The sequence below is a fragment of the Asterias rubens genome, chromosome 14, assembly GCF_902459465.1.
Source record: "Asterias rubens chromosome 14, eAstRub1.3, whole genome shotgun sequence".
Taxonomy (NCBI): Eukaryota; Metazoa; Echinodermata; class Asteroidea; order Forcipulatida; family Asteriidae; genus Asterias; species Asterias rubens.
Genome location: NC_047075.1, coordinates 4,475,530 through 4,502,219, shown reverse-complemented (window position 1 = coordinate 4,502,219; position 26,690 = coordinate 4,475,530). Strand labels below are relative to the sequence as shown.

At 42.1% G+C, this 26,690-nt stretch overlaps 2 protein-coding genes across 2 annotated transcripts in view; both read left to right on the top strand.

The window, feature by feature from the left end:
- Positions 1-16,028, top strand: part of LOC117299582 — a 33,178-nt gene extending 17,150 nt beyond the window's left edge. The window contains exons 15-22 of the mRNA XM_033783131.1: positions 196-285; positions 1,960-2,235; positions 3,376-4,734; positions 6,985-7,248; positions 7,795-10,026; positions 11,513-11,736; positions 12,739-12,890; positions 15,884-16,028. Coding sequence (XP_033639022.1) covers positions 196-285; positions 1,960-2,235; positions 3,376-4,734; positions 6,985-7,248; positions 7,795-10,026; positions 11,513-11,736; positions 12,739-12,890; positions 15,884-16,028 — 4,742 coding nt within the window. The remainder of the gene's footprint in view (positions 1-195; positions 286-1,959; positions 2,236-3,375; positions 4,735-6,984; positions 7,249-7,794; positions 10,027-11,512; positions 11,737-12,738; positions 12,891-15,883) is intronic.
- Positions 11,534-26,271, top strand: LOC117299581. Its single transcript, XM_033783130.1, has 7 exons — positions 11,534-11,736; positions 15,884-16,002; positions 17,456-17,715; positions 18,318-18,624; positions 21,232-21,404; positions 23,355-23,590; positions 25,236-26,271. Exons 3-7 carry the CDS (start codon positions 17,479-17,481, stop codon positions 26,269-26,271), a joined length of 1,989 nt encoding a protein of 662 aa, XP_033639021.1. The 5' UTR covers positions 11,534-11,736; positions 15,884-16,002; positions 17,456-17,478.
- The last annotated feature ends 419 nt before the right edge of the window (positions 26,272-26,690 follow it).

Genomic DNA, 26,690 nt, shown 5'->3' with positions numbered 1-26,690 from the left:
AACGGCAAGGATCTGGTGCAGGAGGCTACGGTCCATGTATGGGAGCCTGAGATGATACTCATGTATAACCTGACAAATGAAACGCTCGCTGGTGACCCTGGTAAGTCTGTTTGTTTGTCTGACTTGTTGTTTGTCTGACTGTGTGTTTGTCTGACTGTTTGTTTGTCTGACTGTTGTTGTACTCTAACGGTAAAGATCTGGTGCAGGAGGCTACAGTCCATGTGTGGGAGCCTGAGATGATACTCATGTATAACCTGACAAATGAAACGCTCGCTGGTGACCCTGGTAAGTCTGTTTGTTTGTCTGACTGGTTGTTTGTCTGACTGTTGTTGTACTCTAACGGCAAGGATCTGGTGCAGGAGGCTACGGTCCATGTATGGGAGCCTGAGATGATACTGATGTATAACCTAACAAATGAAACGCTGGCTGGTGACCCTGGTAAGTTTGTTTGTTTGTTTGTCTGACTGTTTGTTTGTCTGACTGTTGTTGTACTCTAACGGCAAGGATCTGGTGCAGGAGGCTACGGTCCATGTATGGGAGCCTGAGATGATACTGATGTATAACCTGACAAATGAAACGCTCGCTGGTGACCCTGGTAAGTCTGTTTATTTGTCTGACTGTTTGTTTGTGTGACTGTGTGTTTGTCTGACTGTTTGTTTGTCTGACTGTTGTCGTACTCTTACGGTAAAGATCTGGTGCAGGAGGCTACAGTCCATGTGTGGGAGCCTGAGATTATACTCATGTATAACCTTACAAATGAAACGCTCGCTGGTGACCCCGGTTAGTCTGTTTGTTTGTCTGACTGTTTGTTTGTCTGACTGTTATTGTACTCTAACGGCAAGGATCTGGTGCAGGAGGCTACGGTCCATGTATGGGAGCCTGAGATGATACTCATGTATAACCTGACAAATGAAACGCTCGTTGGTGACCCTGGTAAGTCTGTTTGTTTGTCTGACTGTTTGTTTGTCTGACTGTTTGTTTGTCTGACTGTTGTCGTACTCTAACGGCAAGGATCTGGTGCAGGAGGCTACGGTCCATGTATGGGAGCTTGAGATTATACTGATGTATAACCTAACAAATGAAACGCTCGCTGGTGACCCTGGTAAGTCTGTTTGTTTGTCTGACTGTTTGTTTGTCTGACTGTTTGTTTGTCTGACTGTTTGTTTGTCTGACTGTTGTCGTACTCTAACGGCAAGGATCTGGTGCAGGAGGCTACGGTCCATGTATGGGAGCCTGAGATTATACTCATGTATAACCTTACAAATGAAACGCTCGCTGGTGACCCTGGTAAGTCTGTTTGTTTGTCTGACTTGTTGTTTGTCTGACTGTGTGTTTGTCTGACTATTTGTTTGTCTGACTGTTGTCGTACTCTAACGGCAAGGATCTGGCGCAGGAGGCTACGGTCCATGTATGGGAGCCTGAGATGACACTGATGTATAACCTGACAAATGAAACGCTCGCTGGTGACCCTGGTAAGTCTGTTTGTTTGTGTGACTGTTTGTTTGTGTGACTGTTTGTGTGTGTGACTGTTTGTTTGTGTGACTGTTTGTTTGTCTGACTGTGTGTTTGTCTGACTGTTTGTTTGTCTGACTGTTTGTTTGTCTGACTATTTGTTAGTTTAACCCCACCAGTAGTACCCTCATTACGTGAAAGGGACACGTTGCCTTGGATCGGGCACAGAGCCCTCCCAGGTAGACACCCGCCCAACATTAATTTTCATTTTTATTTCAATGTCTTGGACAAATGTGGCTCTTCCTGAAGACGGTGACGACTTCAACTTTGAGGGCGCACTTTGGTTCCCAACATCAATTCCTACGGACCTTTTTGCAAATACCCATTGCGCAAACACTTACTGTTGAATCAGGTGCATGCTGGTCTACATGTAGCTAGCGATCAAGCTTGATCGCTAGCTAGACCATCACGCCCATTCATTTCCATTTTATTTTCCTGTCTTTAAAGGTGACGTTTTCCAGTACTCTCTTTACCTTACCCACACGGAACCCTCCCAGACACCCGCCCATCACATCCTAATAGAGATCTATCTGCCCTATATGGCAGTCTACCAAGACTTCGTTCCTGGCAACCTCTCCGACCACGTACCCAAGACTCAGATCATTGATGAGCTTGGGATATATGAAGCCGATGGGAAACTCCAGCTCTATGTGTTTAAGATGGCTGTCGGGGAGATCCTCGAAGGGACTTTTCTAATTCAGATATCCACCAAGTTGACGGAAGGTTTGTTAAAATGACCTGGCGTGGATTTCACAAAGAGTTAGGACTAGTCTTATCTCGAGTTAGGACGAGTTACTCATCCTACATTGTAACTTAGGACTAGCCTTAATTTTTTATCATCTCCTAGGACTTGTCCTAAGGTAGGACTAGTCCTAAGGTAGGACTAGTCCTAAGGTAGGACAAGTAGAACTAGTCTTTGTGAAATCGACCGCTTGGCCTAATTTCAAAGAGCTGCTATTGCACAAAGAAATAGCTAAGCACAACAAAATTATGCTTACCAGAATAAAGTCACCAACCAAAGTACCATCTCACATGTACTATCTGTGCCTGGTATCCCGCTTACTTTTGCTAAGCAGATTTTGTTAAGCATTTTCTTTTTCTTCTTTAGCAGCTCTATGAAATTGGGTCCTTGTGTCTAAATTTTTGAAAAAAGTTTAAGGGCCACTTTCATAAAGGCTATTAGCATATCAACTTGCTTACACAGAAATATCTTGCTTAACCAAAACTGCTTACCAGCCAAAGTTCAATTAAGTTTACATTGTTGCAACTGGTGCCGTCTCATTTTTTTGCTTATAACAAAGAAACTTGATAATCAGTGTTTTCTCGCTTAACAGCTTTATGGAAATTGCGCACAGGGCCCAATGTCATGGCTCTGCTATTTGCCCTCATAGTTCAGCCTATCACATCATAATAATAATAATGATATCAAAGCCTTACGTATAGCGCACGTACCAAACAAGGTACTCAAGGCGCTGAGTATGTACAGTACAAACCTACAGAAAGATAGGTTATTGCAGTGATGAATTCTGAGACCAAATTATGTAGAAGGGTTTACAAGGTGCTACGGTGCATACAGCAGCCACAGCCAGGAACACCGGGCGAACTCCCTTCTCTTTTCAGAGTGCACTGGGTTCTTTTACATGCGTTACACAACACATGGGACCAACGGCTTAACGTTCCATTCAAGGGACGAAGCAATGGTTAAGTGTCTTGCTTAAGGACACAAGTGTCACGGCTGGGGATCCGAACCCACACTCTGCTGATCAGAAACACCAGAGTTTGAATTCGGTGCTATTAACCGCTCGGCCGCGACACTTCCACATAACACCTGTGTAAAAAATAAAACTGTATTGTTTTTAACAGGAATGGCCCTGTTGGCCACCTCCCAGTACCACATCTACAGTTTCTACCAGTGGGGTCGTGTGTACCATTACACGGCAGTCAGTGACAACGTCATCAACATCCGCAATGCTACCCTCGTCTTCGATGGTACGTCCCATCCACAGACACCGGATAACACGGTCACAATCAACGAGCAGGTCATGTATTCCATGGTGATCCCCGTACCCCCGATCCCAAGTAATCTCTCCGTTACTATCCACCTCCCGCAGTTTGAGGTTTCCTTGAAGACGTGGGAGGTCTTGAAGCTCCGGGAGGAGCAGCCTCGTCGCCCGTTTCCAATCGAGGGAACCTTTGTGAGGCAGGGTTGCTTCCCCAATCAGACTGTCATCACTGACGCTTGTTTCTGCGCGACGAACCCCCTATCGGGTAATGGAACGTTCTACAGGGTGTATCCTGATTGGTTGGAAACCTGTAGGGAGATACCAAAGGAGAACTGCACGGGGGTCGATGTTGATGGAGGGATTCGGTCGACAAGGAATCAAACGGTGTGTAATGGGACTAGTATGAACTGCACCCAGTGTGGTTACAATAATACTTCAAATTGCTCAGTTACTAACGACACTTATGCACCTGAAAATATTACAAGTCAAACTGAGGTTTGTGTTTATGATGATGCGTCCTACGACATCTGCTTTAAGACTGTCCTCAAAGGGTGTCACCTTGATGCTAACTTAACAACTCAATGGAGTCATATCTTTAGTCGAGACAGGAACCAGACCCAATCTCAGGCCACACCCACCCAACACCCATCAACCAATCATACAGCCCCAAGCCCCACCTATGCAAATGAGACCACTGTCAATCAGAGCCAACCGGCCAATCAAACAGCTGATGAACACACAACCCCAAACCCTAACTATGCAAATGAGATCGCTGTCAATCAGAGCCAACCGGCCAATCAAACAGCTGATGAACACACAACCCCAAACCCTAACTATGCAAATGAGAATGCTGTCAATCAGAGCCAACTCACCAATCAAACAGCTGATGAGTATACAACCCCAAGCCCCACCTATGCAAATGAGAATGCTGTCAATCAGAGCCAACCGGCCAATCAAACAGCTGATGAGTATACAACCCCAAGCCCCACCTATGCAAATGAGACTGCTGTCAATCAGAGCCAACCGGGCAATCAAACAGCTGATGAATACTCAACAGTCCTGTCCTGTGAGGAGTTTGCAGAAGTGTATTGCCAGGCAGCCAGTCTTCACCACTGCATCCTGCCTGAGGATGTGTACAATGAAACGGGTGCTATGGATTGGAATGCTACCTGTGCTTGTACTTATTATGAACCACCGCCCCCGGCACCTCAACCAACCGGTGAGTATGCAAACCAATAACTGACCACTTCCAGTCGTGTATGTGAGACCTCAGTCCTTAAAGCCATTGGACCCTTTCAATACAGAAAACAAACAAAAAAATCCACAGATTTACAAATAACTTACAACAATATCAATTCTCGTTAACGAGAACTACGGATTTATTTTAAACACATGTCATGACACGGCGAAACGTGCGGATACAAGGGTGGGTTTCCCGTTACTTTCTCCCGACTCTGATGACCGATTAAGCCCAAATTTTCACAGATTTGTAATTTGATATAGAAGTTGTGATACACGAAGTGTGGGCCTTGGACAATACTGTTTACCGAAAGGGTCCAATGGCTTTAAAGGCAGTGGACACTATTGGTTATTACTCAAAATAATTACTAGCATAAAACCTTACTTGGTAATGAGTAAAGGGAGAGGTTGATAGTATAAAAACATTGTTAGAAACGGCTCTCTCTGAAGTGACATAGTTTTCGAGACCTCAGAATCCGACTTTGAGGTCTCAAAATCAAGCATCTGAAAGCACACAACTTCGTGTGTCAAGGGTGTTTTTTCTTTCATTATTATCTCGCAGCTTCAACGACCCATTGATCTCAAATTTTCACAGGTTTGTTATTTTATGCATGTTGAGATACACCAAGTGAGAAGACTGGTCTTTGACAATTACCAATATGTCCAGTGTCTTTAAAGGCAAAGTATACCTTTGTTTAGTTGGAATCGTTCAGTTGTTTCAATCTCAATTCAAACTAATGTGAAAATTTCATTGGAAAAGATGGGAGCATTTTAAGATATTACCGAAAATCCTGAGCGGTTATTGATATCCGTACGAAGGAAGAATAATCTGTAACTGAGCTATCTAGCCCTATGTTGGCGGTCTTCCTATTTTGTCAATGCTTTGTTTGGGGTGCCAGTCAGAAGCCATTCAACCTGTGAATAGGGAGATCGCCAACATCAGTCTATGGGTCATTCTGTGTCAATTCATCACAATATTTCAGAATATTGTTGCTTACATCTTAAACTTGCATTTTGAAAAATACACATTTTCGCAAATCAAGGTCAACGGTCAAATTTTTGCGTATTTTTTCGGTGGTGCGTGGAATTTTTTTGATTTGATGTTATCAAATGTGGGCCGTGTCGCGAGCTTCAAAATGATGTAATTATCTCTGTAGGTATTTTACTTTTGGAGATATGATTGTCCAAACATACATACATGTAGCAGGTCATGCTAATAAGTCAAAAGTTCATTAAGCCGTATCTACCAAAATAATGATCCGAATTACATAAAATTTGGGATTTGGGCATTTCTCAGGGAGTCCAATCAGCACACCGAATTTCATTTAAATCCGTGAGGGTCAGGTCCAAAAGCGTGTTAAATTGACACGGGATGACCCCGATGATACGTGTAGCTCAGTTGATAGAGCACCAGCACTTTAATCCTGAGGTTGCAGGTTCAAGTTCTGCTCCAGTAAATTCATCTCTTTAAAGCCATTGGACACTTTCGGTAAACAGTATTGTCCAAGGCCCACACTTCGTGTATAAAATAACAAACTGTGAAAATTTAAATGCTCAATTGGTTATCGGAGTTGGAGAAAATAACGGGAAATCCCACTCTTGTTTCCGCACTTTTCGCCGTGTCATGACATGTGTTTAAAATAAATCCGTAATTCTCGATCGAGAATTGATAATTGTTTTAATGTTTTCTCAAAAAGTACCCCTTAAAAGCATTTCATGGAATAATATTTCAAGAGAAGTCTTTCACCATTACCTTCTGTAAACCCTGTAAGTTATTTGTAAATCTGTGAAAAAAAAAAATTCTGTTTCGAAAGTTTCCAATGGCTTTAACCCCAAATAGTTTTTGCACAAATAACCCGTAGTTGTTTACTAAAACTTTTGCAAGTTTTTTAGTTTGAGGACACTTTTGCATTGTGACAATTGTATTTTTTACCGTCCTTTTTGTGTATGTGACCATGATGTGACTGACCGCTTTTTACAATGTTATAAGATCCAGAGCACAAAGCCAACAACATCTCTGATATCATCACTTCAAAACCTTGGGTGTCAAGTACAAATCAGTATCTAAACTTAGCAGAACAAAATATTTCACATAGCTCTACTAGCACCAAGATCAAGAAATGCCAAGGTGTAATGCGACTGTCCATGGAATTGCCCCAGTCTTTTTTTTCCTTGTGGTTTATAACTTGGTCATGGTATTTAAAGTTGATCCTTTGTACTTTGCTCCCAGTGTTTTTCAACGGCACAAATGTCACTGCTACGGAAGATCCATACTTGACGTGCAGAAGCCGAGACAACCTCGAACCTCTCCAGACGTCACCATCCCCAAACTCCAGCAATTCGACATCAGCGCCCTCTATGCTTGACGTATGTGATGAGGAAGAGACGCTTCTTTTGGGAATGGCTTCTGTAGTCCACACTGAAATCTGGTCCACCAGAGAGGGCAGTGTTTGTACTTTCATCGGTGGGAATCTGCATAGTCCATTCCAACCCGGTACGTATGTGAAGGTTTGAGGAAACATGGCCAATCGGGGATGAAGAATATAAATTTGCGTTCTACCCATGCATATACACCGATGTGTGTTACCAGTGTATACTCAGTATTTTCCAGAACTCTGTGAAAAAATCACAGCGGGCATATTACTCAGTTGGGATTTGAACCCATGACCCTTGATAAAGAATATTAACTTTGGTTTTACCTACATTGTAGCACTGTATACTGTGAAAAAATCACAGGCATTTTACACCTGTGTATATGGCATGGGTAAAAACCAAAATGATTGTCTATTTTGTGAACAGTAGAGAAATGCATTTTTTTTTAAATAGAACAAATAATAGATTGTGCAGGCATGATGTTCTTCCTACATCAGTATGAGTGTTCCAACCATGTTGTCAATGCGCCCAAAACTTGCTCAGTCTAAATTACAGTGTACCTGTTTCAGCGTAAACTTTCAACAAATTTCCATTCCAATTGTTTTTGTTGATAAAGTTCATCCAAATTTCAACTTGTTTATTTTGAGATTATATTCCTATCCAACAGGTGTCTTCTACATATCCGAGCATCTACCGGCCAATCTTTCAATGGGTGGCAGCACAATCAGAGTAACTGTCACCATGGTTATACTCGATCTTCCCGATCTATCCCGCGGGGACGTTCTCCTGCTCAATGCCACCTCCGCCTTCTCCTACCTGAGTTACCCCGTTCCTCCAAGCGACATCTTCCGCGAGAACTGCACCTGTCAGAAGCTCTTGGAGGACCACCTGGACGCGGAGACCCCTAAGGAATGCTCATGCGAGACCTGGCATCTGCATAACATGACCGAGGACGTGTGCAATTGCACCAGTTACTTTCACAACGAGGACGCTGGTTTCGAGAAGCGATACTCCTGTAACTGCATCAACTTCTGTTTCGGAGTCTTGAGGTACTTCTTAAATCCACCACATGTGGCCACCTTGGAGGAATTTGAGGTTGACTCCTGCGATTGCGTCGCCTTAAATGCCACCCTCTTGGCTCAGGGTCTGACATCGCCGCTACAGCACCATGTGGACAGCTGTCTGGTCTTGTACCAAAGGAACTACACCTGCACTAACCTCACATATACCATGACGCACCACACAGTACCAGTCTCGGTTAACTGCGCCTGCGAAAACACAACTGTGGAAGGTGTCAAGCGAACCCCGTGCTCATGTGATCCTGATGGTCTAACAACCAAAATCCAGCAGTCATTTAAAAACAAAGTGACTCTCCTGCAGTGTTTGAACTGGACGATAACATCGGACAAGGAAATGTTCCAGCATACGTTTAATCGCAGTGACTGCTCATACGGCACAGATCTTGCTGCTGATGCTGGAAACCAGACTAGTACAGTTGCACCCGTCCAAACAACCTCAAGCAGCACACATAATGATAGCTCAACAAACGCAACAACACAACCTGGGTTCGATTGCTCTTGCGAGATCACATGTAGCATTCACGTTGAACAGGACTGCATAGGAAGCGACGATGAACAATGCTCTAATATTGAGCACACGCACACCTTACCTCTAGACGACAGTATGTGCAAATGCCACAAGATCTACAACGATCCATGGAATATATCAGACATCATGGAATGGTACCAACCAAAGAATTACACCCAAGAAGTCAAAAGCTTTCCTCAATTTGAGAACGCAAGTCTTTCAAACTCCTCATGGTTCAATAGTACATTTCTCAATGGATCAAACTCTAATAAAACAGTCAACTTAACCGACATTAACACCAGTAATTTCACATACGAGCTCGAATGTGATTGTATTGATATTGATAAAGTTGTGTATCACGTCAGCCCTTCGTATTGTGTCGAGCATCATGCGTATGAAGTATTTGATTGTGACTGTTTAGTGCCGCCTGATAACGAGACTCAATTCATCCTTGATCATTGGGACCACAACGCTACTATCATCGATCAAATGATCACCAGAGCCTCCCATGAGGTGATCATCATTGAGCCGTCACTCCAGATTACATTTACGCGTCGACCAGAACCAAGCATCGTGGACAGCATCGATCAGGTCATCTTCGACTTCCAGATCTCCCACACGGAAGAATCTGACGCGCCTGCTTTCAACGTGACCCTGCAGCTTGACGCTGTCAACTTCACACGCAATACAGGCGCGGCTAAACTGGTACCATCTTGCGCTCACTCAGACCTCTGCGATGTCACTTACGACAATTTCATCGGTCGATTTCATCTACCCCTCCTCCCTGTCGATCCTCCGGGTGCCGTCTTCGAGGGAATGTTCAACCTCTCAGTTGGCAACCACCTTGACTTTGTCGCCAATTCTCTCATCACCGCTACCAGCATCGCCTGGTATGACAGCAGTATCGTTGACTTCCCAGGCCGACTCTACCCCTCGATCGCCGCCTCGGACACCGTCCAAATCGATGCGCCAACCATCTCCACCTCCCTGGACTTCACAACGGCCAACACCCGCTATTTTTTCACCACCGAGCTCGGAGACCCTCCTAAGACCTTCTCAATCGGCGACTACGTCCGCATGAAGGCCACGCTGTGGATTCCGGAAATCACGCTTCAGTTTCTGAACTTCTCAATCGAGGCTGTGATGCAGAATTTCACCGCCGGTAGCGCCCAGTGTTTGCTGTCACAGAGGATCTATAACCGGAATGATACGCCTTCTGTGTATCCTGAAGTAGACATTACAGGAAAACTCTTCCCGGGATCCCAGTACAACAACTGCCGATTCCTGGATACTGGAATCTCTGTCACTCCAGGCACGTATAATTTTGAAATCTACTGGGAAAAAATACAACACTAATTTATTTTGTTTTTTTTACCCATTATACACCGATGTGTGTTAAGCACTGTATACTCAGTACTTACCCGAGTTCTGTGAAAAAATCACCTGTTATTGGCATATTAATCGGGTGGGATTCGAACCCATGGCATTTGTAATTCTAGAGCAGTGTCATACCAACTAGACCAGCGAGATTGCCCGGTGGCTAGAGGCAGTTCGAATCCTATGTGAATAACCAAAATGAATATTTTTCATCCCGATGCAAATTTAACCTCTATTAAATACAACACTTGTAGCAAATTTCATGATTATGGTGGATGGTCAAGTCCGTAATTTTTGTTTTTTTAATATTGGTACTCTTACCTTTTAATATTTATTCTATCCAGTGGGTTTGGCATGAATCTGTGAGGGTGCACTCTGTGCCAATTTTATTTTGGTTTTTATTTTTCTGAGGGTTTTGAGTCCATTCTATGTTTTTTTATTTTCAATTGTTGTCCCTTCCTCTTATCGCTGCGGTGTTTTGTTGTGGGTGTAGGCCTAGTTTTTTGTTTTCAATAGTCTGGTTTTTCTTGTGTTTTAATGATTTTTATGGTGTGATTCTAAAATGTTTCAGTGTAATCTCCTTTTTATATTGTATAATTATATTTTTGTCGTTGGCAGGGGTCTGGTTTTACACATCTTTTGATGACAGTTTTATACTTTTGTTTTAACCTAGACAGCCCCTGTACAACTTGTAACTATTGTGTATGCATGGTATGTCTAAAGATTTAAAATTAAAAATTAAATTAAATTATTATTATTACAAACAGGAGTTGCAGTAACAAAGCAGACAACATCGTTGACTAACTCTCTAGAACTCATTGCCTTCTTTCATTAGATAGTGTGACATCCATTTCCCACTTCAAAAAGACTCTTGAAACTCGCTCGTTTGTTTAAAGACACTGGACACTATTGGTAATTGTCAAAGACCAGTCTTCTCACTTGGTTTATCCCAACATTTGCATACAATAACAAGCCTGTGAAAATCTGAGCTAAATTGGTCGTCGAAGTTGCGAGAAAATGATGAGAGAAAATCAGCCTTGTTGGACGCATTTGGGTGCTTTCAGATAGGGTTAAAAGACTTCTAGCTAGAAGTCTACCCCTTTCTCAAAAATTATTACATCAGATGGAGCCGTTTTTTACAATGTTTTTAACTGTCAACAGCTCCCCAATGCTCTTACCAAGTCAGTTTTTTAATTTAATATTAGTTTTGAGTAATTACCAAGCGTGTACCTTCCCTATGTTTCCTCTGTGGTCGTCAATTGCTTTGTTGTGGCACTTTGCGACCACTGTAAAAAGCACTTTACTAAACGCTGTTACTGTTATAGTAACGGGAATGCTCCAATAAACATAGAAGCTAAAAAGAGACATCCTTTACATGTACCTTTTGCAACTCACACCTGTTATGTCCATATTACCACCAGGAGTCATAGTGAACGAAGCAGACAACATTGCCGACGAACAAGATTTCATTCATCTCCTGCTGACCTTCCGTGTCGAAGATGAACCCTACTGGGTACAGGGTGTTGAGGTCCCCTTCACGATGTCCGCTACGTATGTCAGCGACTACACCCGTACCCCTGTGCTATTGGTTGATGATAGCATAGTGATGACGGTCGTCGAACCACAGTTGAGTTTGAGAGTTGAGGTGAGTAGGTATACGCAATGTGTTCAAACCGAGGACCTATATTACCAAAAAGAGGACAACAAAGTCCATGGTTCAAACAATGTCCACGGTTGGAAAATATGTACAAAACCAATGTGAGCTGTTGCAAAAAGGTTTTTAAAAACAGGGACAATAGGGCCCACAGTTCGGGTAAGGTCCACGGTTGAAAAACGTGTACAAAACCAATGGAAGCTGTTGCAAAAAAAGTTAACCAAAAAGGGACAATAGGGTCCACGGTTCGGGTAACGTCCACTGTTTGAAAACGTATACAAAACCAAAGGGAGCTGTTGCAAAAACTTATATAAGAGTATAAACTAAAGAGGGACAAGTACATGGTTGCAGGCGTACATTTGTATACACACTTGGGCAAGTGCGACTCGTTTGAATGTGCCGGCATTACAAAAAAAGCTCCATTAAAGAATTTCCAAGTTTCATTTTGGGAATGCTCCATTTCAAAAAGAGGCTAAAAAGAGACATCAAATTTTTTTGGAAACTCACACAGGCCTGTTATCCCCATGTTATTGCTTTTCCAAATAGTAGACTTAATTGGATCATACTAGTGCTGCCCCAGGCAGATTAACAGCTCATCCAGTAAGTTTAATGACCCAAGTAATTCAAAATAAACACACTTGCTATTTAATGTTTGGTAGTGAGTTCTTAAACGGCCGTTTAAAACCGACAGGGTTGTGGCAGTTGTGTGCGATAAAGGCCCGAGGTGACGGCCGTTTCAGAACGAGGCGCTTCTCTTTTATTCTCATTCATAAGTGCCAAATTCTATATCAAGTTCGTGGAAAATTACTTCTTTCTTCTCGAAAACTTTCAGAGGGAGCCGTTTCTCACAATGCTTTATATTATCAACCTATTTCACCAAGTAAGGGTTTATGCTAATAATTATTTTGAGTACTTTACAATAGTGTCCACTGCCTTGAAATAAACTAGTGTAAATGAGGCACACATTTGTACCCTTACCCTACTCCGTTCTAGTTGTTAGATCACCCATGGCAGATAGAGCAGGTAGTAAATCAGGAGGCTGAGTATACGTGTAATGAGAACACATGCTGTGACTCTGAAGATTGTAATGCAGGCACTACATGTATTACAGCCACTGACTCCATAGATGACTGTGCCACGGCAGAGTAGGTCTCATGCATTAGTTTCTGTTAGCACTGTTGATCCGGTTTGGGTCTCATGCGTTGTTTCTGTTAGCGCTGTTGATCCAGTTTGGGTCTCATGCGTTGTTTCTGTTAGCACTGTTGATCCAGTTTGGGTCTCATGCATTAGTTTCTGTTAGCACTGTTGATCCGGTTTGGGTCTCATGCGTTGTTTCTGTTAGCGCTGTTGATCCAGTTTGGGTCTCATGCGTTGTTTCTGTTAGCACTGTTGATCCAGTTTGGGTCTCATGCATTAGTTTCTGTGAGCACTGTTGATCCAGTTTGGGTCTCATGCGTTGTTTCTGTGAGCACTGTTGATCCAGTTTGGGTCTCATGCGTTGTTTCTGTGAGCACTGTTGATCCAGTTTGGGTCTCATGCGTTGTTTCTGTTAGCGCTGTTGATCCAGTTTGGGTCTCATGCGTTGTTTCTGTGAGCACTGTTGATCCAGTTTGGGTCTCATGCGTTGTTTCTGTTAGCGCTGTTGATCCAGTTTGGGTCTCATGCGTTGTTTCTGTGAGCACTGTTGATCCAGTTTGGGTCTCATGCGTTGTTTCTCAGGCCTGTATGCTTCGTTTTTGAAGGGGCAAGGGCACCAAGGCATTTTCTCCTTGGTAAAGGGCACCCTATGAGGAAATTGTAAACTTCTACTGGAGCATTTCAAGGGCACCAAGGCAATGACTAGGGGGCATGGAGGCAATCGCTTTAGGTCTCATGCGTTGGATCTTTTAGTAGACCTACTGTTGATACAGTTTAAGTTTAATGCGGTGTTCCGTTAGCATCCTGTTTTGGTATTATGCTTGTTTTTGTTAGTACTGTTGACTTGTTTAGGTCTCATGCGTTGTTTAGTAGGCCTCCTGTTGATCTCTTTTAGGTTTGAAAGCTTTATTTCAGTTGACATTTTGGTGACCCTGTTTAGTTCTCATACTCTGTTTCTGTTAGCGCTGTTGATACAGTTTTCATCATGTCTCAAGCCTTGATTTTGTTGGCACTTTTGATCCCTTTTGGGTCTTATTTTTTTAATTTTTTTGTTTGTTTATGCAAGTCGCCAGACACACAAGGCCTGAAGGCCACTTCAAGGTGTGGGCTACAATTATTTTTTCCAGAGGCCGTTGCCACCTACTCCTAGTGCTGAAACAGGGTTACCCCTTTCACAGTCCATACAAATGTAGGCTTGGGTATCATCAATTGGAAGCCTGGCCGGTCGAGCAGAAAGCACTACCTCCCCAATTTTATGTAGCAAGTGTCACGACCGGGATCCGAAACCCACACCCTGCTGATCAAACACCAGTGCTTGAATCCGGTGCTCTTAACCGCTCGGCCATGACACTGCTTTGTTTCTGTTGACACTGTGGATCCTGTTTCAATAAGCGTTTCTTCTGTTAACACGTTTTAATACTATCAACAGCTGCAGTGCTTCTCAACAAGTAAATTATCATGTAAAAGATAATAACATCTACGTGTAGTATAACGTTGCGGTAATCGCTGCCAAAACATAGCATTCAAACTGCCTCTAGCTACCGGGCAATCTCGGTGGTCCAGTTGGTAAGACACTGCTCTAGAGTTGCAAGGGTCATAGGTTCTAATCCCACCCGAGTATAATATGCCTGTGATGTTTGTTTACAAGTACTGAGTATACAGTGCTTACACACATTGGTGTATGGGTAAAAACCCAAACTAATAAGGGTTGTGGGTTCGAATCCCACCCGAGTAACATGCCTGTGATATTTTTTCACAGGACTCGGGGAAAGTACTGAGTATACAGTGCTAACACACATCGGTGTATGGGTAAAAAAAATAAAAATTAATATTCTTTATCCCCGATGCAAATTTAACATCTATTTTATCGTTGCGGTACCCTCTGCCAGAACATAGGATTCGTACTGCCTCTAGCTGCCGGGCAACCGTCTAGTTGGTAAGACACTGCTCTAGAATTGCAAGGGTCATGGGTTCGAATCCCACCTGAGTATAATATGCCTGTGATATTTGTTTACAAGTACTGAGTATACAGTGCTTACACACATTGGTGTATGGGTAAAAACCCAAACTAATACTATTTCATGGTCAATAGTTTCTGGGGTTTCTTGCCATTCTATGACCCTACCTTTAAAGGCAGCGGACACTTTCGGTAAAAAGTATTGTCCAAGGCCCACACTTCGTGTATCACAACTTATATATAAGATAACAAACCTGTGAAAATTTAGGCTCAATCGGTCATCGGAGTCGGGAGAAAATAATGGGAAAACCCACCCTTGTTTCCGCGCGTTTCCTCGTGTCATGACATGTGTTCAAAATAAATTTGTAATTCTCGTTATCGAGAATTGATATTGTTTTAATGTTTGCTCAAAAAGTAAAACACTTCATGGGATAATATTTCAAGAGAAGTCTTTCACCATTACCTTCTGTAAACCCAGTACATGGATTTGTAAATCTGTGAAATTTTGGGGTTTTTTCTGTACCGAAAGTGTATAATGGCTTTAAAGGCAGTGGACACTTTTGGTAATTACTCAACATAATTATTAGCATAAAAGTTTACTTGGTGACGAGTAATGGGGAGAGGTTGGTAGTATAAAACATTGTGAGAAACGGATTGAAGTGAAGTAGTTATCGAGAAAGAAGTAATTTTCCACGAATTTGATTTTGTGGCCTCAAATTTAGAATTTGAGGTCTCGAAATCAAGCACACAACTTCGTGTGACAAGGGTGTTTTTTTTCTTTCAAAGTTATCTCGCAACTCCGACGACCAATCGAGCTCAAGTTTTCACAGGTTTGTTATTTCATGCATATGTTGAGATACACCAAGTGAGAAGACTGGTACATGTATTTGACATTTACCAATAGTGTCCACTGGCTTTAAAACTTGTTCAGTTTTATTATTCTGATGTGCAAAATAAACTGCTGTGAAAAATCAATGTAAACAAAACTAATATGCTTTGCTCTTTGACTTTGAATATGAATGCATATTACATTTATACTTGTAGGTGCCGCTGTTATTCTGGGTACACATCCAATGAGCTTGAGGGGTGCACAGCAGTTGGTAGAACAGCCGGTGATATCCTCAACTATGGGCTGACTGTCACACACCATGTTGACTACACAGGTAGGTGTCAAGGCACCAAAACATAGGATTCAAACTGCCTCTAGCTACCGGGCTACCGGGCAACCTTGGTAGTCTAGTTGGTAAGACACTGCTCTAGAATTGCAAGGGTCGTGGGTTCGAATCCCACCCGAGTAACATGCCTGTGATATTTGTTTACAGGACTCGGGAAAGTACTGAGTATACAGTGCTAACACACATTGGTGTATGGATAAAAACCAAAATTAATATTCTTTATCCCCGGGCAATCTCGGTAGTCTAGTTGGTTAGACATTGCTTTGTAAGGGTCATGGGTTCGAATCCCACCAGAGTGTAAACATGCCTGTGATATTTTTTTACAGGACTCGGGAAAGTACTGAGTATACAGTGCTAACACACATTGGTGTGTAACCTCGGTAATCTAGTTGGTAAGACACTGCTCTAGAATTGCAAAGGTCGTGGGTTCGAATCCCACCCGAGTAACATGCCTGTGATATTTGTTCACAGGACTCGGGAAAGTACTGAGTATACAGTGCTAACACACATTGGTGTGCAACCTCGGTAGTCTAGTTGGTAAGACACTGCTCTAGAATTGCAAGGGTCGTGGGTTTGAATCCCACCCGAGTAACATGCCTGTGATATTTGTTCACAGGACTCGGGAAAGTACTGAGTATACAGTGCTAACACACATTGGTGTATGGGTAAAACCAAAATTAATACGCCATGACAATGTTATATAGTAATGATAATGAAAATGATAGGGGAGCATGGATAAATTATGTCACAGGCACTTCCTGTGATCCGAACCGTTCCTTTGCTAGACAACTCAAACAAAAGAAAGCCTACTCACTGTCGAAAGTTTTTTCCAATCGCCTGGTCTCGAGGGAGAATCAGTGTATAACATAGTCCCATAGTGGAAGTGTCATGGCTGAGCGGTTAAGAGCAACGAGTTCAAACTCTGGTGTTTCTGATCAGCAGAGTGTGGGTTCGAATCCCCAGCCATGACACTTGTGTCCTTAAGCAAGACACTTAATCATTGCTTCGTCCTTCGGATGGGACGTAAAGCCGTTGGTCCCATGTGTTGTGTAAACGCATGTAAAAGAACCCAGTGCACTTTAATGGCAAAGAGAAGGGGTTCGCCCCGGTGTTCCTGGCAGGATTGGCAGCATATTGCGCCACAGCACCTTGTAAACCATCACATGGTGATTAAGGATTAGGTCTTATATCTCAAACTTCGTCCCACTCCTTTCAGTAATAATACCTGGTGCTCTGTATCCTTTGGCAAAAGGCGCGTTATAAATACGGTTATTATTATTATTATTATTATTATCCAACTTGGCCTTTGGCCTTGTTGAAGTGACATAGAAGTGCTGTATTTTTCCTAATTCAATTCATGGTTGTGTGGTAACTTGTAATATTTTTATAACGATCCTACCTTGAATAGAATGTAACTCTATAATGAATATGTATCCACCAGGCAATGCCTTCGACCTCTTCATCATGGTCCACTCAGACCTACCCTCAGATATAATTCAAGACTCCCACTTCTTCAGTCACCCTCCTCCAGCGTTTGTCCATGATCTGGAGAACATGCCCTCCCTGCAGCAGCTTAACTTCCATGAGTACGAGGTTTACATCTTGAGGTTTAATCAGGCTCAGATGTGTGAGAGGTTTGTGGTACCTCATCGTATCCACCCTGAGGTTGAGGTGTATGCCGGGATGTCATGGAAGACTCAGGTATTTAAAAGGTTTGGGTCATTTTTGTATTTAAGTCCAGACATTCACTGGGTGTTTGGGGATGAATGCAAATGAAACAAGCGGTACCTATATAGATTTACATCCTGAAGTTTAATAAGGCTGAGATGTGTTAGAGGTTTGTGGTACCTCATCGTATCCACCCTGAGGTTGAGGTGTATGCCGGGATGTCATGGAAGACTCGGGTATTTCAAGGGTATGGGTCATTTGTGTACTTAAGTCCAGACTTAAGTACTTAAGTTTAGGGGTGAATGCTAATGAAAAAAACGGTACCTATATAGATTTACATCCTGAAGTTTAATCAGGCTCAGATGTGTGAGAGGTTTGTAGTACCTCATCCTATCCACCCTGAGGTTGAGGTGTATGCTGGGATGTCATGGAAGACTCGGGTATTCAACAGACATTTCATTCTTCCTACTTTTTTTATTTTTATGCTGTTGGAAAATTCAGAAAATTTGTTTGAAATAATGCCGGCACTGTCTGTTACCATGTTTACACCTTTTGTAAACACTCCAGGAAATAAAAACTTACTTGGTTAAAACACTGTTGCTTGCATGATGAATTGGCCTGCTTTGTTCCTACAGGTCTCCATGTGGTATAACTCAGCCAAGCCCTACAACGTTCCCGTCGGTTTAAACCCGGGGTCTCGCCTCTACCGTATGCCCAAGAACATCACCTTCAACCTCACAGCACCTGCCCCCAGCTCCCGCTTCCTCATGCTGCCTCCGACGGGAGGCTCCAGTGCCATTGACTTTGAGGTGTACTCCTCGTCCGAAGTGACCCATGAGGTGACTGTCAACCTCAGAAAGGAGCGAGAGGTCACGTTCAGAATGGAAGTTGTCGTTCCTAAGATCAGCTGTAATATGACGGTTCTGCTGGCACTTCCTGAAGGTTTGTGGCTTTGAATGATGCACTGCTAAAAATGGTATTTTGTAAACATCTTATTTTGAGAAAATATTTGTTGTTTCACTCCCTAGAAAAAGACCCCCTGGCAAGACATCTGCCAGTGTTGTAACCAAGTCATTTTTTCTCAAGTCAAGTCAAGTCGCAAGTCATCTTTGCTCAAGTCAAGTCAAGTCACAAGTAATTTTTGCTCAAGTCAAGTCAAGTCACAAGTCATTTTTGCTCAAGTCAAGTCAAGTCACAAGTCAAATTTTTGCAAGTCAAGTCAAGTCACAAGTCATATAATGTCCGGAAATAAGCTCACTCCCATGATGTTGTGACAAACTTAAGTTTAAGGAAAAAAACCTGTTAAGAGACCAGTCAATAAATTCAATCCGTAAATCATCAGAGCTCATTCACTCTGACCTTTTATTTAGAAGACGACATTCTTTCAGCTGCAGAATACCGCTGAAATGAACTTGCATGCAATGTACGGCTGAGCTGAATGCCCGACGTCCGCCGTGTGTACACACGAATAGACGGCGTAAGTTCCCATCTCCATGGCACAATGCATGCTGGGAGCATGGTGATGTAGGGAGAATTTAAATAATGAAGTGTACATTATTTTTACAGTAAAATATTTCAGGACGAAAACGCTTTGCAAAGGACAATTGACCTTACTAAATATAATATGTGCTACATATTGGCCTATTTAAGTCAATAGTATTTATTTTTCATTAGAATTTGAGAAAATGTATGTAAATATTGCAAGATTGTACAGCCTCTTTTCCAGCCGTCTGTATAGCTACTATTGCACAAGCGTAACGATACACGCCTACATAGCTTTCCTAAACTGATTGTATGGAAGAATACATGTTTTTCTATGCGCAAACTAGTACATGTACACAGATACTGTATGCATGCGCGTGTTACATACGTCCATAGGCGCGCATTGTGGTAAACATGAGATAGCAGCGGCCAGCGGCATTGTCGCCGAAGACTTGATTATGTTAAACAATAATTACGACTGATAATTTAATTAAATCACATTTGTTCAATATTCAAGTCACTTCTCAACTCTCAAGTCATTTTTGCGCAAGTCAAGTCAAGTCAAGTCACAAGTCATTTTTGTTCAAATCAAGTCAAGTCACAAGTAATTTTTGTCCAAGTCACGTCAAGTCGCAAGTCAACAAAATTGGTGACTCGAGTCTGACCCGAGTCCAAGTCACCGACTCGAGTCAACAAGACTGACATCTGCATATACCATGTTGGATATGTAACAGAGGGTGGACTAATAATAAGTTCTATACAGCTCTTAACCACACCCCTGCATGTGTACATGGTACATGTACATGTATGTGGAGCTTTGTTTTTGAAATATTAAACTTATTCCTTTATAGCACCATGTCATGGTTTACAAGGTGCTGTGGCGCATTGTGCTGTCGATCATAATTCCATATTGCAGAGATCATAGGGTTCTGCATCAGCATGTAATTTTAAAACGTTCGTATCAAGTGACAATTTGTCTGCACTTTTTTGTGCGCATCAACAGTCCAAAGCAATCGTGATCGTTATGTGATGAATCACCCACGAGGTGACTGTCAACCTCAGAGAGGAGCCAGAGGTCACGTTCAGAATGGAAGTTGTCTTTCCTAAGATCAGATGTAATATGACTAATCTGCTGGCTATGAATGACACTGTTAAAGTCATGGCAAGACATCTACATGTACATACCATGTTCAATATGGATACAGAGAGAGTTAATAATAATAAGTTCTTACACAGCTTTTAATCAAACCCCTAAAATGTAAGTGCTTTTAGTATTTTTTCCCTGCATGTGTACATGGTACATATATGTGGAACTACGTTTTTGAAATGTATGAGACCTATTCGTTTATAGCATAATGTCATGGTTTACAAGGTGCTGTGGCGCATTATGCTGTCGATCATAAATCCATATTATCAAGGGTTCTGCATGAGGCGTGAACGTGGTTTAGGGTGTCACTACTTGTGAGTTAACTGACACAAATATCTACAAAATTTCATGGGTTCTTATTTATTATGTGAAGTATTGGGAAACAGTGTTAAAATGTTAAAGGAACACATTTCCTTGGATCGGATGAGTTGGTCTATAAAAAGCATTTTTATCCGTTTGTTATGAAATGCATATGGTTAGAAAGATGTTTTAAAAGTAGAATACAATGATCCACACAAGTATCACTAAAAATTGCACGGTTTTCCTTTTTACGTCGCGAACTAACACGGTCGGCCATTTATGGGAGTAAAAAATTTGACTCCCGTAAATGGCCGACCATGTTAGTCGACGAGGTAAAAAGAAAACACACAATTTCGAGGCATATTTGTATAGGCCATTGTATTCTACTTTTACAACATCTTTCTACCCATATGCACTTTATAACAAACGGTTACAGAACGCTTTTCAAAGACCAACTCGACCGATCCAAGGCAACGTGTTCCTTTAATATGAAAGCACCTTTGAATCATAAAAATTTACCAAATATATCTTGACGAAAATCGTTGTACGACAACCAGAACATTAAACTTTTGAATTAGAAAATAAATAAATAAAAAAACTGCCTGTATATTTTAATGAAGGGAATGGATTCCAATTTGAGTCCGTTCGGATTGTCAAGATGGGTAGCCGAATCAGCTTCCCGACGGAGAAGTTATCTAATGAGTCCTTGACGACGGATATCCAAGGCAACAAGTTCTTCTTTGCCGAGTTGCCAGATATCTACAGTCATCCGAACACAATTACCAAGCAGAGGGTAAGTGTGCACCTATAGGGTGCGTTCAATTAGCTTCCTAGGGTCGACCCGGGTCTGCCCTCAGTCTTTTCAAATAGCTTTGACATCATTTCAGGGGCTCACCCGGGTCAACCCCCAGTGCCCTGCTTGTGGAACGGGTCACTTGGGGCTGGCCCGAGGTGCATGAGCACCACAAAAGGACGAGTGTGACCGTTTGGTTAGCTCTTGTCAGGGGCTCACCCGAATGAGCACCGCGGGGTCGACACAGGGAAGCTAATCAAACGCACCCATAATATCCATTTAAATCTTACAGTTAGCTACTAACTAGATCCTCCGGCTTTGCCTCAGGAACTCGTTTTGCAACTTCCAAGGTAACTCAGGGTGCTTTCAACTGTCCACTCTCTCATACCACGTTACATTCGGTTAGGACCTAGGTGTTTTCATAATAAGTGACTTCAAATGAGCAACTCATCAGACCGATCCATTAAGCTCCGCCCCATTGCGTATTGACCAATCACAACGCAACGAAGGTCCGACATGCGTGCGCGTATCTTGGCGCGCGTGCAGCACGAGTTGTGCAGGAAGGCATTGGAGAGCCCCACGTGTTCTCGCTCACAAGTGCAACGTGGGCGGAGCCTACTGGATCGGTCTATTGTTACAAAGCTGCGGCAAAGGGGGATGAACAGTCCAAGACTATTGAAGAGTCTACGCAGTCTCTTGACGATGGATAGAGCAAGCTAGTCGATATGTTGAGACTAATTAAGACATCACTCTGAACGATCCTCTTAATACATACATACAGGGTCGACTCACATACATACATACATATGCTGGGGTGTGATCAAGATAGACATGGGGTCTTAAAGGCACTGGACACCAAAATAATTCTTAGCGTAAAAACTTACTTGGTAACGAGCAACGGAGAGCTGTTGATACATGTAGTATAAAACATTGTGAGAAGCGGCTCCCTCTGAAGTACAGTTTTTGAGAAAGAAGTAATTTCTCACTCAATATTTGAATTGAATTTGCGACCTCAGCTGAGGTCTCGAATTGAAGGCATCCGAAAGCAAACAACTTGTGCAACAAGGGTGGGTTTTTTCTTCATTATTCTCTCACAACTTCGACGACCAGTTAAGTTCACGTTTTCACAGGTTTGTTATTTTATGCGTATGTTGAGATACACCAAGTGAGAAGATTGGTCTTTGTCAATTACCAGAGGTGTCCAGGGGTGGATTTCACAAAGAGTTAGGACTAGTCCTAACTTAGGACAAGTCTTAGGAGATATGAAAAATGTACAGCTAGTCCTAAGTTAGGACGAGTAACATGTCCTAACTAGAGATAAGACTAGTCTTAACTCTTTGTGAAATCGACCCCGGTGTCTTTAATAAAGGCAGAAGCCTAAGTCTACATTCACCCGTAAGGGGATGAACAGTCCAAGACTAATCAAGAGTCTACGCAGTCTCATGACAATGAATAGAGCAAGCTAGTCGATAGGTTGAAACCAATTAAAGACAGTGTACACTATTGGTAATTGTCAAAGAGCAGTCTTCTCACTTGGTGTTCTCAACATATGCATAAAATAACAAACCTGTGAAAATTTGAGCTCGATCGGTCGTCAGAGTTGCGAGATAACTATGAAAGAAAAAACACCCTTGTCACACGAAGTTGTGTGCTTTCAGATGCTTGATTTTGAGACCTCAAGTTCTAAACGTGAGGTCTCGAAACCAAATTCGTGGAAAATTATTTCTTTCTCCAACACAAGGTCACTTGAGAGGGAGCTGTTTCTCACAATGTTTTATGCCATCAACCTCTCCCCATTACTCGTTTCCAAGTAAGGATTTACAAAATATGCCAATAATTATTTTGAGTAATTACCAATAGTGTCCACTGCCTTTAAGAAATCACTCTGAACGATCCTCTTAATACATCCATACAACCGTAAGTAAGTACATATTGTTTATCTTGCAACAGGAATTAAATTCCACCATTCAGCGTTGCTTCAAGACCATGAAAGGAGAGCAGCAGCCTTATCCAACTAATCCTAGCTGCATCACGGTCAACGGCACCAACTACGAGAAGGCCATCCTTATCGGCTGCTTCCATGATCTGGACCATTTTTTCGATGTTGCCAAAGTCACGACAGACCACCCTGAGAACCTCAACTTCTCTAAAGTCATGACAAGGGAGTTGTGTCAGAAGCTATGCAGGTACGATCTTTGTCAAACCAACCACAGTTATAAATCAGACTATTTTATTTCTCAAACTCTCTACAACAACAACTATAACTCTACAACTTCTAGTCTTTCTAAAAAGCTGTGACACTTGTGTCCTTAAGCAAGACACTTAACCATTGCTTCGTCCTTCAGATGGGACGTAAAGCCGTTGGTCCCATGTGTTTAAAAGTAGTCTGTAATTCTCGATATCGAGAATTGATATTGTTTTACTGTTTTCTCAAAAAGTAAAGCATTTCATGAAATAATATTTCAAGAGAAGTCTTTCACCATTACCTTCTGTAAACCCTGTACATGTAAGTTGTTTGTAAATCTGTGATTTTTATTTTTTTTTTTTTTTGTACCGAAAGGGTCCAATGGCTTTAAGGACACAAGTTATTATATGTAATGATTTTTTTTATTTTCTGCTTTATCTACGCCTGATATGCAGCTCAAAACGCTCAATATTTTTCTGGCAAATATGTTTGAATTATGAGACCCATTTAAATTGACTGAAAGGTAGAGGATGGGACCATGTTGTCCAATCATTAAAGGCAGGGTCATACTTTTCTAGGTACTAAAACAAATTAGTGACCATGAAATCTTACTTGGTAAGTAGCGCTGCAGATTGTGATAATTTAAACTATTTTAAAGGGAAGGTACACGTTTGATAATTACTCAAAACAAATATTAACTTAAAAACTGACTTGGTAACGAGCATTGGAGAGCTGTTAACATAAAACATTGTGGGAAATGACTCCCTCTGAATTAACATAGTTTTTGAGAAAGAGGTAATTTCTCACTAAAATAATAAAAGACTTCTAGCTTATCTGAAAGCACACAAATTCGTCCAACAAGGGTGTTTTTTCTTTCATCATTTTCTCGCAACTTCGATGACCAATTGAGCCCAAATTTTCACAGGCTTGTTATTTTATGCTAATGATGGGATACACCAAGTGAGAAGACTGGTCTTTGACAATTACCAAACGTGTACCTTCCCTTTAAGAAAGGATTCTTTCCGAAGTCATATGATTTGGATGATACTTCACCCCAAACCATTTAAGTTTGAGAAACCATTCATGCATGAATCTTTTCTCAAATTTATGAGATACATGTACACGAGGTTTGCGTCTCTTCGTGAATGCTGAGGCTAGAGATACGGTACATGTACAATTGGTACTTGAACTTGGATCAATTTTCCCAGGTCAAAATTTCAGTTGAACCCAGTCAAATTGGGTCACTTGGATTGTGACCAAACTCGTCCATTTTCCAAATTAACCAACTGGTTTGGACTAGGTTTAACTGCTCAACTAGGTTTAAATTATAAACCAGTTGGTTTCTGTCCATTTGCCATATTAAACCAACTGGTTTTAGCTGTGTTTAAATAGTTTATGAACTTGTTTTCAACTAGTTCCAGTTAAACCCAGTTTAACTAGGCTCAATTGGAATTTTGACCTTGGTGACTATTCGTGTGAAAACACCATGAAATTTTGTTGTTGTTTTTCTCAGCAAGTAGAGACTTTTATTTATTTGTTTTTATAGTTTTGCCTGTAAATCAGCATTACGTAAACAAAAACCAATCCATGACCCTACCGTTAATTATTGCATGTTTGTGTACCACTCCTTTACTGTTTCATCACAGGGAGGACAACTTTTACATTTCGGCCACAAAGAATGGCTCCGACTGTCACTGTGGAAACCACACCACATTCCGTCGCTATGCCGACACCGCTCATTCTCTGTACACACCCTCCAATCACACCGTCCTGGAGCCGTACTATCAAACGGTCTTCTTTGACTGCAACAAGACCAGACTCGCATGGAACAATTACACAGTGGTCGACATCTGCATGGATCAGGTGCTACACCAATCCTGCCTGCTAGACTCGGGAAGGATCTGCCGGAATGAGACGTTGACTGAATGCCGCGGAAGTTTCGCCCAGCTCTGCCAGGAGGAAGCTGAGGTTGCGTGTGGCGATATAGAGGACTCACATTGCATGAATGACAGCAAGGCAAACTGCACCAATGTGCACGATGGGGTCTGCTTGCAGCTTGCTGAGGTAAACTGCAGAGGTACCGTTGAGGAGGCATGCTTGAAGACAGCCAGAGAGAGTTTCTATCAACATGATTCCATGATCTCCGAAGAAGCACAAGCTTGCTGCGTTGACGCCTACGCAGGAAGCTGTGTCAATCAGTTTAATGAGACGTGTGCCAAACAAGCCAGGGGAATATGTGTGGACTACGGGTACATATTCGTCCACCACAATGCCTCATATGAGACCTGTTTGGAGCTCGAGGCTGAGGAATGCATGGAGGAGTGGCGAGTCCTGTGCGCTGTCAACGGCTCAGACGTTTGCCAGAACACCTCCGCGGGTGTTTGGAACGACACAGCAATCTCCTGCCACCATCTGACCATCACCCTCTACAATGTAACAACTGCTAATTGCACCTCGCAGCAGCTGTCCAACTGTACCTCCTGCTTGTATGAGAACCTCATGAGGTGTGAGGCTAACTTGACAGGAGGCAATGAGAGCAGATGTATTGAGGAGGCAGTTGTGAACTGCAATACCTCTTGTGTGCATCAGAGGTGTGAATACAAGTTCTATGAGGTGCTGGAAAGCTATCTGTTCCAGAACTGCAGTCATTTAGTCGCAGAGAGCTATGATGTGGTGAGTTGAACTAAGTCCTCATTGTCTTTTATAAATTAACAAGGGCTTGATTTCACGAAGTACTAAAGATTCATTCTTTGCTAAACAGTCAATATTATCACTAAATTGCTTTATTTTTTACTTGTTTTTATTTTTGTTTGTTTTTTTGTTACATGGTTTTTAGTGCTGGGCGAATAGTGAAATATTGTTATTCGGATACCGCTGGCCAACTATCCGAAATTAACCGAATATTCGAATAGTTTTTTTCGCCGCTATAGGGCGCTTTAAAGATACATATTCCGCTAGATGGCGCTGTGAATGAGATCTTATGGGCGGATTGATTAAATTTAGACAGTGTCACTCGGTTCATTCATAAAAATAACCGGATGCTTTTTCTTTTGATCGTGATTGACTCTACGTGAAGGAAAACTTTCGTAATCTTTGAACAA

What these genes read in the sequence shown, in the direction of transcription:
- LOC117299581 (XM_033783130.1), top strand. Translation starts at nt 17,479, where the DNA reads ATGGTCCACTCAGACCTACCCTCAGATATAATTCAAGACTCCCACTTC. An exon ending in GGATGTCATGGAAGACTCAG is followed by an intron (nt 17,716 to 18,317) that starts GTATTTAAAAGG and finishes TTGTTCCTACAG; the next exon opens with GTCTCCATGTGGTATAACTC. An exon ending in ACACAATTACCAAGCAGAGG is followed by an intron (nt 21,405 to 23,354) that starts GTAAGTGTGCAC and finishes ATCTTGCAACAG; the next exon opens with GAATTAAATTCCACCATTCA.